The following is a 15693-nucleotide window of genomic DNA, read 5'->3' on the forward strand; positions in this document are numbered from 1 at the left end:
AGCATAGTCACTCAGTGCAGGCCTCTCTCTTCCCCATTCCCCATTTGGATAGTTTCATATTTCCTAAGAACTCATGACTACTCTATGTATTTCAACCCAAAACATGGTACTGTGAGTTACAACTAGTTTGGAAGGTCATGGTTGAAAAGAGTTTTAGAATAGAAGGTCATATATCTGCGAAGTCACGTCTATTATTTTGCTCCAGTTAGCACTTGACAGTTTCATTCAAGTCCTAAGTGGATGGCCTGCTGTTACTCTTTCTTTGGCAGTTGAACGCTGAGTTCAAAATTTTTAAAATGCTAAGCAAAAAATCAATAAAAAGGGGGACAGGGAAAAAATAAATCACCATTAATTATTTTCCTAAAAGGAATATAAATACATTTTATTCAGTTTCTAGAAAGAAAACATCAATTCTTTGATAATATGTCAGTATTACATGCAAGGGCTGGGCTGTAGTTCCATGGTAGAATGTGCCTCGCATACACAAAGCCCTGACTTCTCTTTTCAGCACCAAAACAACAAAAGCTTGCATGTAAACAGATGCTTTTATGGTTAGTAATGATGTGTTTGTCACATAGGATCCAAATGTGGACCAAACGCCAGCATTCTTATGACTGGAGATTTTCTTACCATAATCCTCTAAGATTTAGGGTTTAGGAAAGATCGGCTCAGACTCTTGTGCTTTACTGGAAGAAAGGTCATGAAAAAAAAAAAAAACAAACCATCTCATGGACCAGAGAGAAGAAGGGATGGGGGTGAGAAGTGAGCAGCCTCTTGCCGACAGTTGAGAATAAGTAGACAGCTGCAGCTTGACAATGGCATGACTAGATATATGTAAATAGCAGTATGTTTGTTAGAGGACTGAAGCCAGAAGACCTGGGACATCAGTGGGGTGACTGGCTTTGAAAAAGACTGCTAATCTGAGAATTTGATGAGCCATTCAAGTATTACCCTTCACATTTGGAACTACTTGTCACCCATTTCTAGTCACAGTGGTATAAAAGATTTACAGAGGAAAGTCTTTCACTCTTTCCTACATCTAAACCTGTCTCTTTTGCCTTCTCTCCCTGGGATGGAAGTGACTGACCTTTTGAAGCTTTTTGCTAATTCCTTTCAGCTGATACTTGATCTCACCAAGAACTTGTCTTTTGCTATATACTCCTCCTATTCACATTCCAGGGTAGATGGCATTCATGGGTTCTCACTGAAAGTTCTGGACTGATGGCACACGTGCACATGCACATACACACACACACACACACACACATACAGAGAGAGAGAGAGAGAGAGAGAGAGAGAGAGAGAGAGAGAGAGAGAGAGAGAGAGGAAATACGTCTGTCATATTTCCAGAAACCCTTTCTGTTTTAGATGTGTTTACAGGGTTCTAATGAAGATATGTTGACTGTATCGGGGTAGCATGTAGACCTTTGAAAAATAACACCTGTAGGGAGCAGAGGGCATGTGGTGCAAAGGGCAGAAGCCCTCGTGTCTCCTCATCCATTCAGCACTCTTCCAAGATGAACAGAGCAGGTTAGAGGCAGGAAACAGTGCCCACAGAGGTGAGTGCCAGTGTAGTACCCGGCGTCCAAGAATAAATGTGAGACTATATAATCAGTTTGGACTTTGTTTTGCCAGTGCAGAGGGGCAGTTCTAACGTTAAATGCTAGACATTACTGTAGTCTGTATACAGTATCTCATTTAATATTCAAAAAGCAAATCTAATTACTATTTTCACACATAAGACTAAGACTTAGCCAGGTTGAAGGAACTTGTGCATTTCCACTAGAACTGCATGATTTTAAACTAGATTATCTTCCCCTGTTCACTCGGCTTGCCTGTGTGCTGTATTATAAAACCGTATTAACCATGTAGAGATGCAGAGGTCAACTGAGAGCTTCGTTGGTAAAGACAGATTATTGTTGGTAGATGTGCCACTTTTAGGAGTTCACTCCGAAAGAGCTTATATGAATGAATTTGTAGATATTATATCTGACCCTCATGTGCCATTAAGATAGGATCAGTTTACATCCTGAAATCCTGAATTCCCCCCCCCCCCCCGTTTTATTTAAAGCATTCATGACCTTCTAGAGGTCACCCAGAAAAACTGAGAAGTAACCCTTTGGCTGCCCTGGAGATACAGCTATGTAAAAGTCCTGTTGTGTGTTCTCTGTTTGGGCTGTTTTCACGGCTCTACACATTTGCATTTACAACAGACTTCACGATGGTTCAACACAATGCCGGATGATGGGCTCTGCCTACTTCTAGAGTTATTACTTCTAGGAACTGTTTTCTTAGCCTGTTACAAGTGAGCAACATCCAAGTACCCTCTAAATACTCTGATTGGCCATAAATTTGACCTGTTTTGAAAGGATGAAGTATGCAAACATGAGTATAGGTTGTGAGGCTTGGGGTTACTTTCTATTTCTGCCTGTTTCCTACAGCTTCTTTACTGTAGCATATTAAATGCAGGGACAACTAATATATCACTCTTTCTACAAGTAAACATTTCATTTTAACCCTGATGATGAAATTTCATTTGAAACTGCACACACAAATTCGTAGAAAGTTGCTTAAACCAGCTTTCCCACTTAGAGACATTCTGAGAATTCCTCATGTTGGGCACAGTGATGCATGCCTGCAATTGTAGCACTTGGAGGACAGAGGCAAGAGGGCTGCGAGTTCTAGGTCAGCCTGAGCTGTAGAGCAACTCTATCATAAAGCAATCACAGCTACATTTTTGTGCACAGTGTTGGTTCGGTTCTGGTGCCCTGGAGTTTGTATTCTGTCTGTAGTCAGTGTCAGTTGACCGGGCTTGCAGTAAACACGACCACGTCAGCGTCAGCGGGACTGCGGTCAGACGATGCAGTCAGCACGCTGGGGTGCTTTGCCTTCACACCGCTCCTTTCACAACCACTTTCAGACGGCAGCTGGAGTCACACCTCAGAGACCCCACACATCCATGCCCTCCTTCCCACGTCCACTCCCTCCTCCAGGAGAAGGTTCTGTTGTATAATGGATACAAATGGCAGTGTCGCAGGTTAGGGTGAGAGTTCTTTGAAAGCCAAGGACTTAATCCTTCTGAGACTGGATGATTCCACTCTTCATTTTAACCAGACCACCGTGGATAAGAGGACAAGCAAGTGAAGAGAGAATTCTTGTAGTGTAATTACCCACAGGACCACATTCTTTGTGCATGGTCATAACTTTATGCCACTTAATGCAATATTCAGTGGGTCTTCAATAAAGAGTATAAATTAATTCACAGAATACATATTGGACAGTATAGAGAAGTAAAACAGTGATAAAACATTTGTGGTGACACAGGAAGTTTTAGGTTTTTAAACAGAGTCATGCTCACAATTGTGCTCTCCTTACACCAATGGGACACCAAACTGTCCATAAGTTTTGTGAAATGAGTATAGGAAAAAACTGGATTTGATCTAAGTCAACATGCATGGAGGCTGAAGAATAGTTTGAAAGTTTTCTGCAAATAATCCAAACAGAATATTCAACATAAACTGAATTTTAAAACAAAAACAAAACTCTCGTGTGTGAGTAATGCATGATACTTGATGATTAGTATATTGACTGGAGGATTTTCAGTTCCGGCTTTAAAGGCCTTTTAGAAAGACATTGTGCTCTTGTGATGCTGGGAAATGGACGTTGCTGAACTTGTTTTTCATAGCTCTGCAAGTGAATCTGGTTCTCAAAGCACCTGCGAGCCCCTTGTGACACCAACAGCCCTGGCGGCTTGTGCCAGAGTCGACTCCTGCTTTAGCCCGTGGTTTGTCCCGGCGCTCTGCATGGCCTTCCAGTTTGCACACCTGGAGCTCCGTCTGTGTCATCACTTGGACCAGCTAGGCACAGGTATGCATTGTCTCAGCATCAAGAGGACATCTGCTTAGTAGTGCCATGGCACTGAGTGTTCTCCATATGGTGCCTCCCTTTACCGGCACCAGCCCTGGACACTGGCAAAGCTACTCTAAAGTTGACCTGGTACAACAGGTGTGACCCCCCTTCTCCTCACTGAGCAGAACTGTAGTACCATGTTGTGACATGTTTCCTAAGAGCATTTTCAAGGAAGTTTTTTTAACTGCAGATTTTACTGTTATTCCAATTATGATATCTTTGAAAGAAACTTGTTTTAGTCTGTATCATACATTAGTGAGAAATAGATCCCCAAAGTACTTGGCGCTTATCACCTGAGTTCACAGTGCACATTCTCATTAAATTATAAGATTCGTATTTTCACACATTTAAAAAACATGAATAAATTTTCCCCACCTAGCAAAAGTATGCTCCTATAAATTCCCAGTGTTACTTGAATAATTATTTCTCAAGCATTGTGTTCAGTATCAATGCTTTTCTAGTTAATACAGTTTGATTTAGGTTTTGGGTTTTCAACCTACATGTTATGGCAAAAGGAGGGGGACATTAAAACTGGACACAGCTCCTGTGAAGCACCTTGCCTTTTCAGCAAGAATAGGGTTTAACTGCCTTTGCCTGAGTCGGTCTTTGTTGTTGTAGAGATTGGGGTGGTTACAGAGATTTAGATGGTTGTCTCCTCTTGTTACTGTAATCAAAAATTTTATCTGTGGAAGCGAAAATTTATAAACATCAAGCACTAAATTCAAGAACAAAGGGAGTTCTTTAAAAGTCACCTCATCTATCTCCATGAAAGACTGGCACATCTTAATTGGTATTTGTCTTGTTTTCTTAAAAGCCTCACCACAGCACCTGCAGCCGTTCATTCCTGATAAAAATGTACCATCTGAACTGGAGTACATGGTTATTTCCTTCAAAGAACCAAACCTGTATCTTCGACAGTGGAACGGTGACTCTGTCTGCCAGGAGATCCGGTTCTCATCTCAAGTAGACTGTAAACTGCTGGAGTGCAGAAACGTCACCATGCAAAGTGTGGTGACACCCTTCAGCATCTCTGGGCAGATGGCGGTCTCCAGTGATGGGGTACAGAAGCTGCTTGACGGCACCATGATCATGGACTCTGTGTTGGTAAACTTCGGGCAGCATGTTGTTCATTCCCTGCACACTGCAGTGCAAGCTTGGCAGCAGGTATGCACATTCCAGAACGGTTGGCCATTTAGCCGCGTGTGGTCTGTTATTACACACTCCATGTTATCGCTTGTAATTAATTATGAGTTAAACACAAACCAGAACATGAGAGAATGAAGAATTTGATGGGCGCCACTGTATGCTGGCCTTCTTTGTCTAGGTAAAGTGATGTAAGGGTTCTCTTTAGAAAACTCTGGAGAATGTGGGTTCACACACGCATCAGAGATCATGCCCATCTACAACTAGTATATGACTAATATACCATATCTGGGTGGAAAGTAACATATTCCCAGGAATTTTTTCAAAGTTCTATGGCTTTATTTAGCTGAAGCTTTGACTTTGGTGTGCACCAGTGTCTAAATGTTCAGTGCAGAAGTGAAGGGCTTACAACAGAAACATAATGCACAGTCGGATAGAACCTGGGAACAGAGCAGTCTAGTCTTGTCCTTTGTTGACATCCTGCCTTTTTGATTCACTAGAGTATTCTTATACTCATAGAAAATCATGGTAACTTTAATAATTTTCTTGTATTTTTGTAAGAAATTGTTCATATCAAAAAACAGAAGACGTATAAACCAGTGTTGCATGGCAAATTTAAAATAGGAAACCTAAGCCAGGCGGTGGTGGCACACGCCTTTAATCCCAGCACTTGGGAGGCAGAGGCAGGCGGATCTTTGTGAGTTCGAGGCCAGCCTGGTCTACAGAGAGAGATCCAGGAAAGGCGCAAAGCTACACAGAGAAACCCTGTCTCAAAAAACCAAAAGAAAAAAAAAAATAGGAAACCTGCCTGTGTCTGGCAGTATGGAAATGGCCCCACAGAATGTCTGAATGATAATACATCCAGAGATACAGCAGTAAGTTGCTTCTGCTTTGGGGCTAATTTTCATTGCTGCATTGTGTTGCCCTCTTATTTAGTCACCGTTTAGGCTGAGACATTTGTTTCCATTTGCGCATGTTCCAAACACTTTGGTAGAGCTGGTAGAGCTGGCTTCCCTGATGAGTCCTTCTCCTGTGCTGAGCTCCTTCAGTGGCAGGCATGAGGAGGGCGGGTGGGAAGGGGGCTGCTTCTACAAGAAGTTTCTTGGGGATGAGGAAGAGAACTTGGGGGGAATTTTTATGAGAATAACTTGAGGATCTTTATGGAAACAATTTTATGAAATAAATAGTTCTAAATTTTTTAAGTTCTCTAACCTAAAATGTTTATGAGAATTAGATTTTATAAAAATAAAATTTAATGTTCGCATGAAGACCTATACAAGACTAAGGAATTAATTGCTTGACATGGTACTACAATAGCAAAGGGAAGAAGATAACACATCTGGTTTATATTTTAAGTCTTTTTTAAGGGCATTCCATGGTTTTCTTGTTGCAAAGGACATGCGTAAAATAAGAGCTAGTGTGATCTAAATCTTTGCAGCTGGTTCAAATAGCAATGTGAAAAAAACTTCCATAGCTCCAATTTCTAGGGTGTTTTTTTTCATATATTGAACAATGCATTTAATAAAAAACAAACGTAGAAAATAGAAAAGAGTTCTTGATAGAGCATTTAAGCCCAGGACATTTTTGTCTTGGTGTGAGAGCTTTATAAGAAGACTCATATGTAGCAACTACTGCAGGATGGCCTTCAAAATATCAGTTTTCTCCCAGAGAAAAAAAATTCTCCTAGACACAGCTATACACATAAGTAAAATATGGTACATAAATATTTAAATGTTTTAAACCACATCAGACTGTGAATGACTGACTGGTTAGCGCAGTGCCTTGCAGGAATATTCCATTAAATAGAGCCATGTGTCACACAGCAGATTGCTGACAGGTACATTCTATGAATAGTTGGTTCTGATTTATACAGGGATTTGGCAATGTTAACATGAGCCACAGAGGATATGCTTCTGTAATTGTTGCTGTAATTTTCTTGTTTCCTCCCATGTCAAGGGTACTTGCCACCAAGTTTTAATGTGGTAGGCGTCAAACCCTGTGTATTCTAAAGTAAATACGAAAGTACACTACTTTGAAATCAGAGGACATTTGACATTGAAATGGGCTAATAAAGGCTTATTAAATTCATTATTTCTGTCCTGAATATAGTTTATTGCCTTTAGAAGGAAGTTTATTTTGAAACTTGGATTTTATTGTATGTTTAATAATGCTGACATATAGTATAGTTATTGGCAATGAAAAATGAATTTAATAAGTAGAACAAGAGATTTGAGTTCTTCATTTACTCTTTAAAATCAGCTTATTATCAGGCATGAAACAGTTTGGCCCTTCACCTTCAAGTCATAAGTTCAAAATTAACAGAACTTTGCATCAGTTCTGATTTCTGTGGTTGTAGAACACCCCCCCTCCCTCTCTGTATGTATGTGTGTGTGTCAAGTGATGATGGCTTCTTTCATGAAACTAAACTAAGAACTCAAAACACCACTTCCTGTCTGTTTCCTAGGTTTGAACAAAATAGCATTAAATGGAGGTCACGCTCACATGTCTCCCTTCTTCCAAACGTTAGCTCTACTCTGCCGATTCCTGTCCAACATGACATGAACTTGCAATATGAATAAGCCATCTTTTAACTACAAATCCTTGCAGGCATTCTGGGACTTAGTGTAGATGATGTCACATAAATGAATATATGCATTTTATATGCTATAATGGAATCTAAAACATTCCAAGAAATGTTAAGGCTTATTACAGTTATAGTAAATTCCATAGATGAAGGAGAAGTTGAGAAACTTCCCCGAGGACCTCAAGGATTCTTTAAAAAAATGTAAACAATCCCTTTGTGTTCTTTAATTTACATTTTCCTCCTAAAATTCTCATCACATTAAACCATCATCAGGTTTTAGGGATGAGGAGAGGGATGTGATTTTTTTTTTTAACCTCCAGCTGGTAACTTAACCTTTATGTTGTGATTGATCCTAGTTCATTATGAAAACTGAATTTTAACCTCAGGGTGTGGAACTGAGTGGGAACTGTAGTCATAGCCTTCCTTCGTGTTTGTACTCTTGCATGGAAAGGAGAGAGAAATGTTTACAAGGAGAGCAGTCTATTTTGATTATATAATACCAAGTGGAAAAATCAAATCAAAACTAATCACACACTGTGACTCTGGTTTGATTAAAGGTTTTAGATAAATACATTAAATAAGATTGGGTAGAGCAGACTTAAGTAGTGAGGGCCAGAGCAGTCAGGAAAAACCCTTCCAAATGAGCATAAAAGGGATGGCGTAAATCCATTTTTTGAATATTTTTCTAGTTTTTATAAAATTAATATGTTTTACCAATATAATTATTAATGTTAGGCTAGGTATGGCTCTTTGGTAGAGTGCTTACCTGTGTGCATCTGGCCCTGGGTTCAATTCCCAGCATAGTTAGAAAACAAACACCTACTTGTTTTTGTTGTTTCCTAAATGGTTATTGAGAACTCAAGCATCAGCAATTACTATGAGTATTAGAGGTAAAGTTGTAAAAGATCTCGGTCCTGTTCCTTCCCATAGGCAGCAAGCATAGCATCTGAGTGGAGCTGATACATGGTGATACACCAGCATCAAATAGAGAAACCTGATCAGGCCTGGGGAAGGCTCAGAGAGCTACTTTGAGGCACTGGCTTTATACATAGGAACCTACAAGTTGGATACACGCAAGTCGGTCCAACAAGAGGTAGAGGAAAAGAGGTCCCAGCAGAGGGAAGGGACTGGGCCAGGAAGCAGCTGGACACCTGACTGAATAAAGGAGAGCAGGGATGTGAAGTGCCTGGGGGAAGGGGCAGGACTGGAGTGCCCTTAGAAAATGGCACTTGAAATGCAACTAGTGTTGTAGGCACAAGCCCAGGAAAAGCAGACACCTGAAACCCAACAACAGATATGTTTTAAGCTCATGACTAAGGTTAAAAGCCATGTCAGAGAGCATTCATGGTTATAAGTGTTTGGGTCTCAGCCAGATTAGTGTGCCCGTCAAGCAAGATTCTCCACTATAAGAATTGAGAGGTTAAGCAAGAATGGATAGATAATTTAAAAAGAAGAGAAAGAAGAAAGAAGTAATTGTAGTAGTAGTGGTGGTGGTAGTTAGTGGTAATGGTGGCAGTGGTAGTAGTTATAGCAGCAGTAGTAGTTGTTACAGTAGTGGGTAGTAGTTATAGTAACAGTAGTAGTTATAGCAGCAGTAGTAGTTATAGCAGCAGTAGTAGTTGTTGTTACAGTAGTGGTAGTAGTTGTTATAGTAATAGTAGTTATAGTAGTGATCTTCAAGGTTATCTGGGTCCCCTCACCACCCAAAACTATAGAACACACACCTTGGGAGTATTCTGCATGGCTGGGGTTGGATTCTGTTTCCCACGATTTTTTTGCTGATGGAGCTGTGGGTCTGGTCTCTGTCCTGGCTGGATATCACTGACGTTCATCCATACTCACCTTGGACTTCATGCTTCCCAATCCCCTGTATCATCCTGCTTCTGAGTTATGTCACTCTTTGTTTTTCCTCTCCTCAGTAAAGGGGCATACTGTAGAGTGTGGCTTTCTTTAGATCCTGAGCCAGAAAACAGGCCACTAGAGAAGTATCTGCTGTCTGTTACCTCCCATTACCTGCAAATCAATGAGCTACTTGGGAATTCTTCTTCTTTCCTCAAGTGGATACCTTTCTTAGCTGCACTCTTAGTTTCCCAAAAGCATTTGATTGGTTCTTAAGCCACAAGCTGGGTGACAGACAGTGAAGCCAGTGTTCTGATGTCCCAGCACCCAGTAGGGACTCCTTTAGGCTGAGAAACAGGTATCAGCATAGGAACTTATTACTAATCAGATGAGCCTTCGCTGTTTAATGGAGCATATTAGCTACTGAGCTATTTGCTAAATGAAACAGACACTGGGAACTTTTTCAGCTCACATTATTCCTCTTAAAAACTGCAACTTGGCCTTTAAATGGATTCTGGAGTTGATCTGTTTTGTATGTTCAGCCTCTTAACAATAGAGGGAAAGTTATGGTTTTATTTATATCTGTCCCTGAGCAGATTTACACACACACACACACACACACACACACACACACACACACACACACACACACACACGCACACCCTCCTCCATCCTTCCTTCCCTCCCTCCCTCTTAAGAACCCAGGGTTGTAGTAACCTAAATGATCCTTACTTTCTGTAGGGTACAAACTGTGGCTTTGGTAATTGGCCTTGATTGTGGAGTTTAGAGGACTAGGAACATGGTAATTCTAGCCTCTAGTACTCTGCTCAGAAACGTGCATGACCCAGTACAGCACTCTTTATAGCATGTTAATTCATTTTAAGAAACGTTAAATGTTTGTGGGATCTCATTGTTCCTTTCTTCTTCTGGTGTGTATGATTTATTTTGTAGGAGTATAAATTGAAACACATTCCTGGAACGTATGATGTCTTTAAGATATTTTTGTTGTGCTTATCCTGAAAGTGTAGAATATTCTGTATACCAGAGCTAATGACAACAGATCCTTTAACATTTGTGTGTTATAACAATGGCCACTGGGCAGACAGCTGCCAAACATCTTGCAATTAATCTGATACACATATTGGCTTTCATATTCTTTTTCTTTCAGAACAAATGCCCTGAGGTAGAGGAGTTGGTCTTCAGCCACTTTGTGATCTGTAATGACACGCAGGAGACACTGCGGTTTGGCCAGGTGGACACTGATGAGAATATTCTGCTGGCCAGTCTCCATAGTCACCAGTACAGCTGGCGTTCTCATAAATCCCCACAGGTATTTGAGAAGCAGTCTTACAAACAGCCATTGTTCAGGTTGGGATTTGTTTATTCTGCATTTATGTGTGTGTGTCCGGTTATTTCCCTGTGTAGTGGCATCTGATGGAAACCCAGGAATGTTCAGAGGCCATGCTTCCCGTGGAGTAGAGTGCTTCCTGATAGCATAGGTGCTGCTGCTCAGGACAGAGAGAGGCCTCTAGAGCTGATGCACAGAGGTCTGAGTCCTGTGCTGGGCAAGCTTGCTGTTCCTTCTGTGGTTTGGTTTTCCCATCTACAGAATGGGGATGAAACAGTCCCCGCTCTGTAGAAGGTGCTGGACTGCTGCCTGGTATGCAGTCAGCATTATGTGCTGAGCACAGCACCCATTCATTTACTCAGATCTCCTCTGTGCACATGTACAGCACCCATTCATTTACTCAGATCTCCTCTGTGCACATGTACAGCACCCATTCATTTACTCAGATCTCCTCTGTGCACATGCACAGCACCCATTCATTTACTCAGATCTCCTCTGTGCACATGCACGGCACCCATTCATTTACTCAGATCTCCTCTGTGCACATGCACGGCACCCATTCATTTACTCAGATCTCCTCTGTGCACATGCATGGCACCCATTCATTTACTCAGATCTCCTCTGTGCACATGCCTTGTACCAGGTCCATGCTTGTCTCTAGCAGTGCAAAAACAGCAAGTCAGTTTGTGGTTTCAGGGACAGCTCAAGACAGCGACTATAATGACACACTGTGCCCTGGGAGCACTGAGAAAAGACATAGCAAAGGATGTCTGTTTCCCAAGTGGTGTAATTCCACTTTCCTGTGACTCTAGATGGGGATAATTAGAGAGATGTGCCCTGCAGGGGTAGTCTAGGGATGAATTAATGCAAAGATGTGGTCTTAAATGAGAAAAAGAAATCCGAGCAAGTATTCTTAAGAAGGATGTATTTCTAAAACTCTGGGCAATAAACTATCTGCTTGTGATTAAAAGTAAGCCATTAAAAAAAATAAATAAATAAAAGTAAGCCATTAGATTCGAGAGCATGTTTTCCCATGTGGTCCACAGGTCTGTTCCACCCTCAGGCTCCACCTCCCTTCTTTCCTTTTCTCCTCTGTACCCCAAAGAGCTAGATTCTTGTCTTTTACTTATTTTTGAGTTTTTTCACATGAAATGACCCCACTGTTGTTATAAAATTTGGAAAAATAGATACGATGGAATATTCTTTAACTATCTTAATTTTAAATCAAATTAATCTGACAGGACTTTAAAATTCTAAGCTTTTGTAATAGAAATTTTTTGTAAAGATTTGTTTTTATTATTTTTAATTATGTGTGTGGGAGTGAGTAGGTCTGTGTGCTTGAGTACAGGTGCCCACAGATGCCGGAAGCCTAGGGTCCCCTGGAGATGGTGTCATACACAGTCATGAACTGCCTGATATCCATGCTGGGAACTGAACTCTGGAAGAGCAATACATGCTCTTAGCCACTGAACATCTCTCCAGTGCCTTGTAATATAAATTCTTACAAAAGCTTCTCACACAAGGATACTGCACTCACAATTTTGTCCTAAATCACACATATTTCCATTTCCATTTCCATTTGAAAATGTCCCATGCTAGAGTTTTCATTTGTCCTGTGTGACATGATGGACATTGTATTTAGTTCAACTTTTTCTTCTTGTTTGTTTTTTTTTTTTTTTCTTATTGGCTGCAAAAGTTAGAAGCATACAGGAATATACCCAGAACAAGGGCCCATCCACGCACTTGCAATGCCAGCCATAGTAGCGCTAGCTGTATAGCCTTTTAATCCTCTAAAGGTTTCCATGGTCACTGCATCCCTAGAAATGCACTACCAAAGGCAGGAAGTAAGCCTCCGAGTAGCTACAATAACATGTGGCTGTGTACTCTAGTAGCCACATCACCCACACACGGCCAGCTATGGGCCTCAGCTGACAGAGAGCAAAACAGAAGACACTCAACCCTCTGCAGTGTGATACCCGCACCACCATTACCACCCCCACCACCTCCATCACCACCCCCACCCCGACCACCTCCACCATCACCACCCCACCACCACCACCACCACCTCCACCACCTCCACCACCACCTCCACCACCTCCACCACCACCACCATCACCATCGCCACCACCCCCACCACCCCAACCCCGACCACCACCACCCTGACCACCACCACCACCCTGACCACCTCCATCACCACCCCCACCCCGACCACCTCCACCATCACCACCCCACCACCACCACCACCACCTCCACCACCACCACCACCACCACCACCACCACCATCACCATCGCCACCCGCCACCACCCCGACCACCACCACCCTGACCACCACCACCACCATCACCACCATCACCACCACCACCACCACCACCCCGACCACCACCACCACCATCACCACTGCCACCCCCACCCCGACCACCACCACCATCACCCCGATCCTCAGGATTCCTAGACATTGGAGCTCAGCTGGAAAGGCCTCGGGACTGTGGGGGCATGCAGTAGAAGAGAGGTCAATGAGAAACAAGAATGGAAGGCCACTGTCACCATTACGCCTGTCATATTTATGCTTTAAAACAGTTATTACTAGTTTATTTCACATCTCTATGTAGTTTGTTGCTAATATTTTAAATATAAGGGAACTTATTTTGTTTTCTTCTCTGGACACTTTTATTAGTTTATATATGTAGTTCTATACCCACAATCCTGTCTTCTTCCCCTAGATTTTGGCTGCATGATTTGTTTGTTAAACTAGCCAAGCTGTGAGATTTTAAGAGAAGGGCTGAGGAATCTCTGATACAGTACACCATGTAAGCCTAAAGCTAAAGATTTAGAGGATTCTTGGTCCAGGTGTGAACCCTTGCAGAGGGGTTAACTGTATCACCAAACTTCTGTAACTTTTCACTTACATAAATTAAGTTCATGTAAAACATTATCTGTAGCCAGGTGTGATGGTGCACCTGTAATCCCAGCAGCCAGGAGGTTGAAGCAGGAGGATCAGAAAATTCAGATTATTCTCCACTACATAGGCCAGTTTGAGCTGAGTGAAACCCTGTTTCAACCCCATCCACCCAAAAAAAGAAAACTTTGAGTTTAAATCAGACTTCTTTAAAAGAAAATGATGTCCTTTTTATGTTTCTATGTATGCTGAAATGTATTTTAAGACCTCTGAAGCCAGAGGCCTTAATGGGCCCAGAGGGTGCTCCTGGAATTCCTAACATCCACAACAGCACATGCTGCTCTAATGAGAGGTTACATCTGAGCTCAGATCAGAAAAACCAACCCTTAACTCTAACTGCACCTGGAGCTCATCAGAGACGCACAAGTGAGCAAAATGTTCCTTTTCCAGATTCCAGGGCACAGCCTGCACTGCCCTGCAAACTTGGTTTGGGGAACGTTTGTGCCTGCGTGTTTATGCAACCTCAGGATTAGTCGATTCATAGTCTCCAGGAGAATTTCTAAAGTTCGTGGACCTAACTCCACCGAACAATGCAGCTTATATTACAGAGATCAAGGAAGTGGCCGTGACACCCGGGAAGGCTTCAGAGGTCAGGAGATCTTGGAGATCTTGGAACCACACAGAAGGTTGCTAACAACACTGAATCCCCATAGGACAGGAAGAAACATGGACATGGCCAATCCCAGAAATCTCAAGCTGAGGAACCTCTTAGGGTTGAGAAGTCATAAACTTCTCTTATAGTTTCTAACACATGCTCTGAATCACTTCAAGTGTTGGACATTCCACAACAACTTCTTGCCTAAACAAACAAAAGAAGAACAGAGCTGTTTCTTAGGGGATAAGTGAACATGTTCAGCTGCACAGACTTGTAGATGACACCACAAAGGACTTGGAAATACTGGGTTCAGCTCACTCGATAGGTTGAATGACCACAGTAACCATCAAGGAGTTGGTCTTCAAAGAAGTTTTTCGTGTTATACCAAGTTGAATCTAGATCCTGAAAATAGAAGTTCATGGCATCTTCCCAGAATATGAGCAAGTGTGTGCAGCTCAAAGATAAGGGAAGTCTTGTTTGATTTAACCAAACTAGGTAGAGCAACACCTCCATAAACTGTAGGCTTTATGTATAAGCTATCAAAAATAACTTCCTTTCTGGTTCTAGAGAGTACTTTGGTTAATCTCTTGAATGGAAATACTTCTGCTCTGTGTGTAAGAGTTCACACTTCCTTTTACCTTCAAAAGGCACAATTTATGAGTTATGAAAATTTTTAGAAGTGTAGAATTCCAATTATTAGTGATTTAGTTTGTTTTATTATACAGATTTATTTTGATTTCATGTATATGTGCACCATTGTGAGTAGAGTTAAGGAAGGTTGCTAGCCACTACATGGGTGCTAAGAACTGAACCCTGGTCTTCTGCAAGATCAGTCAGTGTTCCTAACTCCTGAGCCATTGCTTCAGCCCCACAGTCATTTCATTTTAGTAATGAAATCAAGCAAGGTAAAGAAGGGGGAGGGGGTTCTTAGAGAGTGTACATAAAATAACAAAATATTTCTTTGCAATGAATTTAAAAGTAGTTTATAAGTTCATGAACATCTTTTAAATTGTAAAATGTAGCTAGGTAAGAATTAATTTTGATGACCAGCGCAGCATCTTGCAAAATATTCAATAAACAGACATAGCACCAAAAATACAAACCCTACATTAAAGATGTAGGTTGGCAAATGATCTCTAAGGGCCAGGTGGTAGATATACTAGGCTTCTATAGCTTTCCAACCTGTGCTGCAGCTTCTCAGGATGCAAGAGCACAATAGAGTCCATACATGAATGAGCAGGGCTGCATCCCAGGGAGACTTGATTTATATATAGGTAAGGGGTTAATTTCATTCCACTTTCACACATGTTGAAATGCTT

The 15693-nt window shown here is 41.6% G+C and overlaps 1 protein-coding gene across 5 annotated transcripts in view; it reads left to right on the forward strand.

Moving 5' to 3' along the window:
- The window catches only part of Vps13b (vacuolar protein sorting 13 homolog B), a 559226-nt gene that overhangs the window by 455947 nt on the left and 87586 nt on the right, over positions 1-15693 (forward strand). For all 5 annotated transcript variants that reach the window (XM_052747609.1, XM_052747613.1, XM_052747612.1 and 2 more), the window contains 3 exons: positions 3686-3867; positions 4724-5073; positions 10644-10805. In XM_052747609.1, coding sequence (XP_052603569.1) covers positions 3686-3867; positions 4724-5073; positions 10644-10805 — 694 coding nt within the window. The remainder of the gene's footprint in view (positions 1-3685; positions 3868-4723; positions 5074-10643; positions 10806-15693) is intronic.

This window comes from Peromyscus californicus, unplaced genomic scaffold (assembly GCF_007827085.1).
Source record: "Peromyscus californicus insignis strain IS unplaced genomic scaffold, ASM782708v3 Scaffold_20__1_contigs__length_68692818, whole genome shotgun sequence".
NCBI lineage: Eukaryota > Metazoa > Chordata > Mammalia > Rodentia > Cricetidae > Peromyscus > Peromyscus californicus.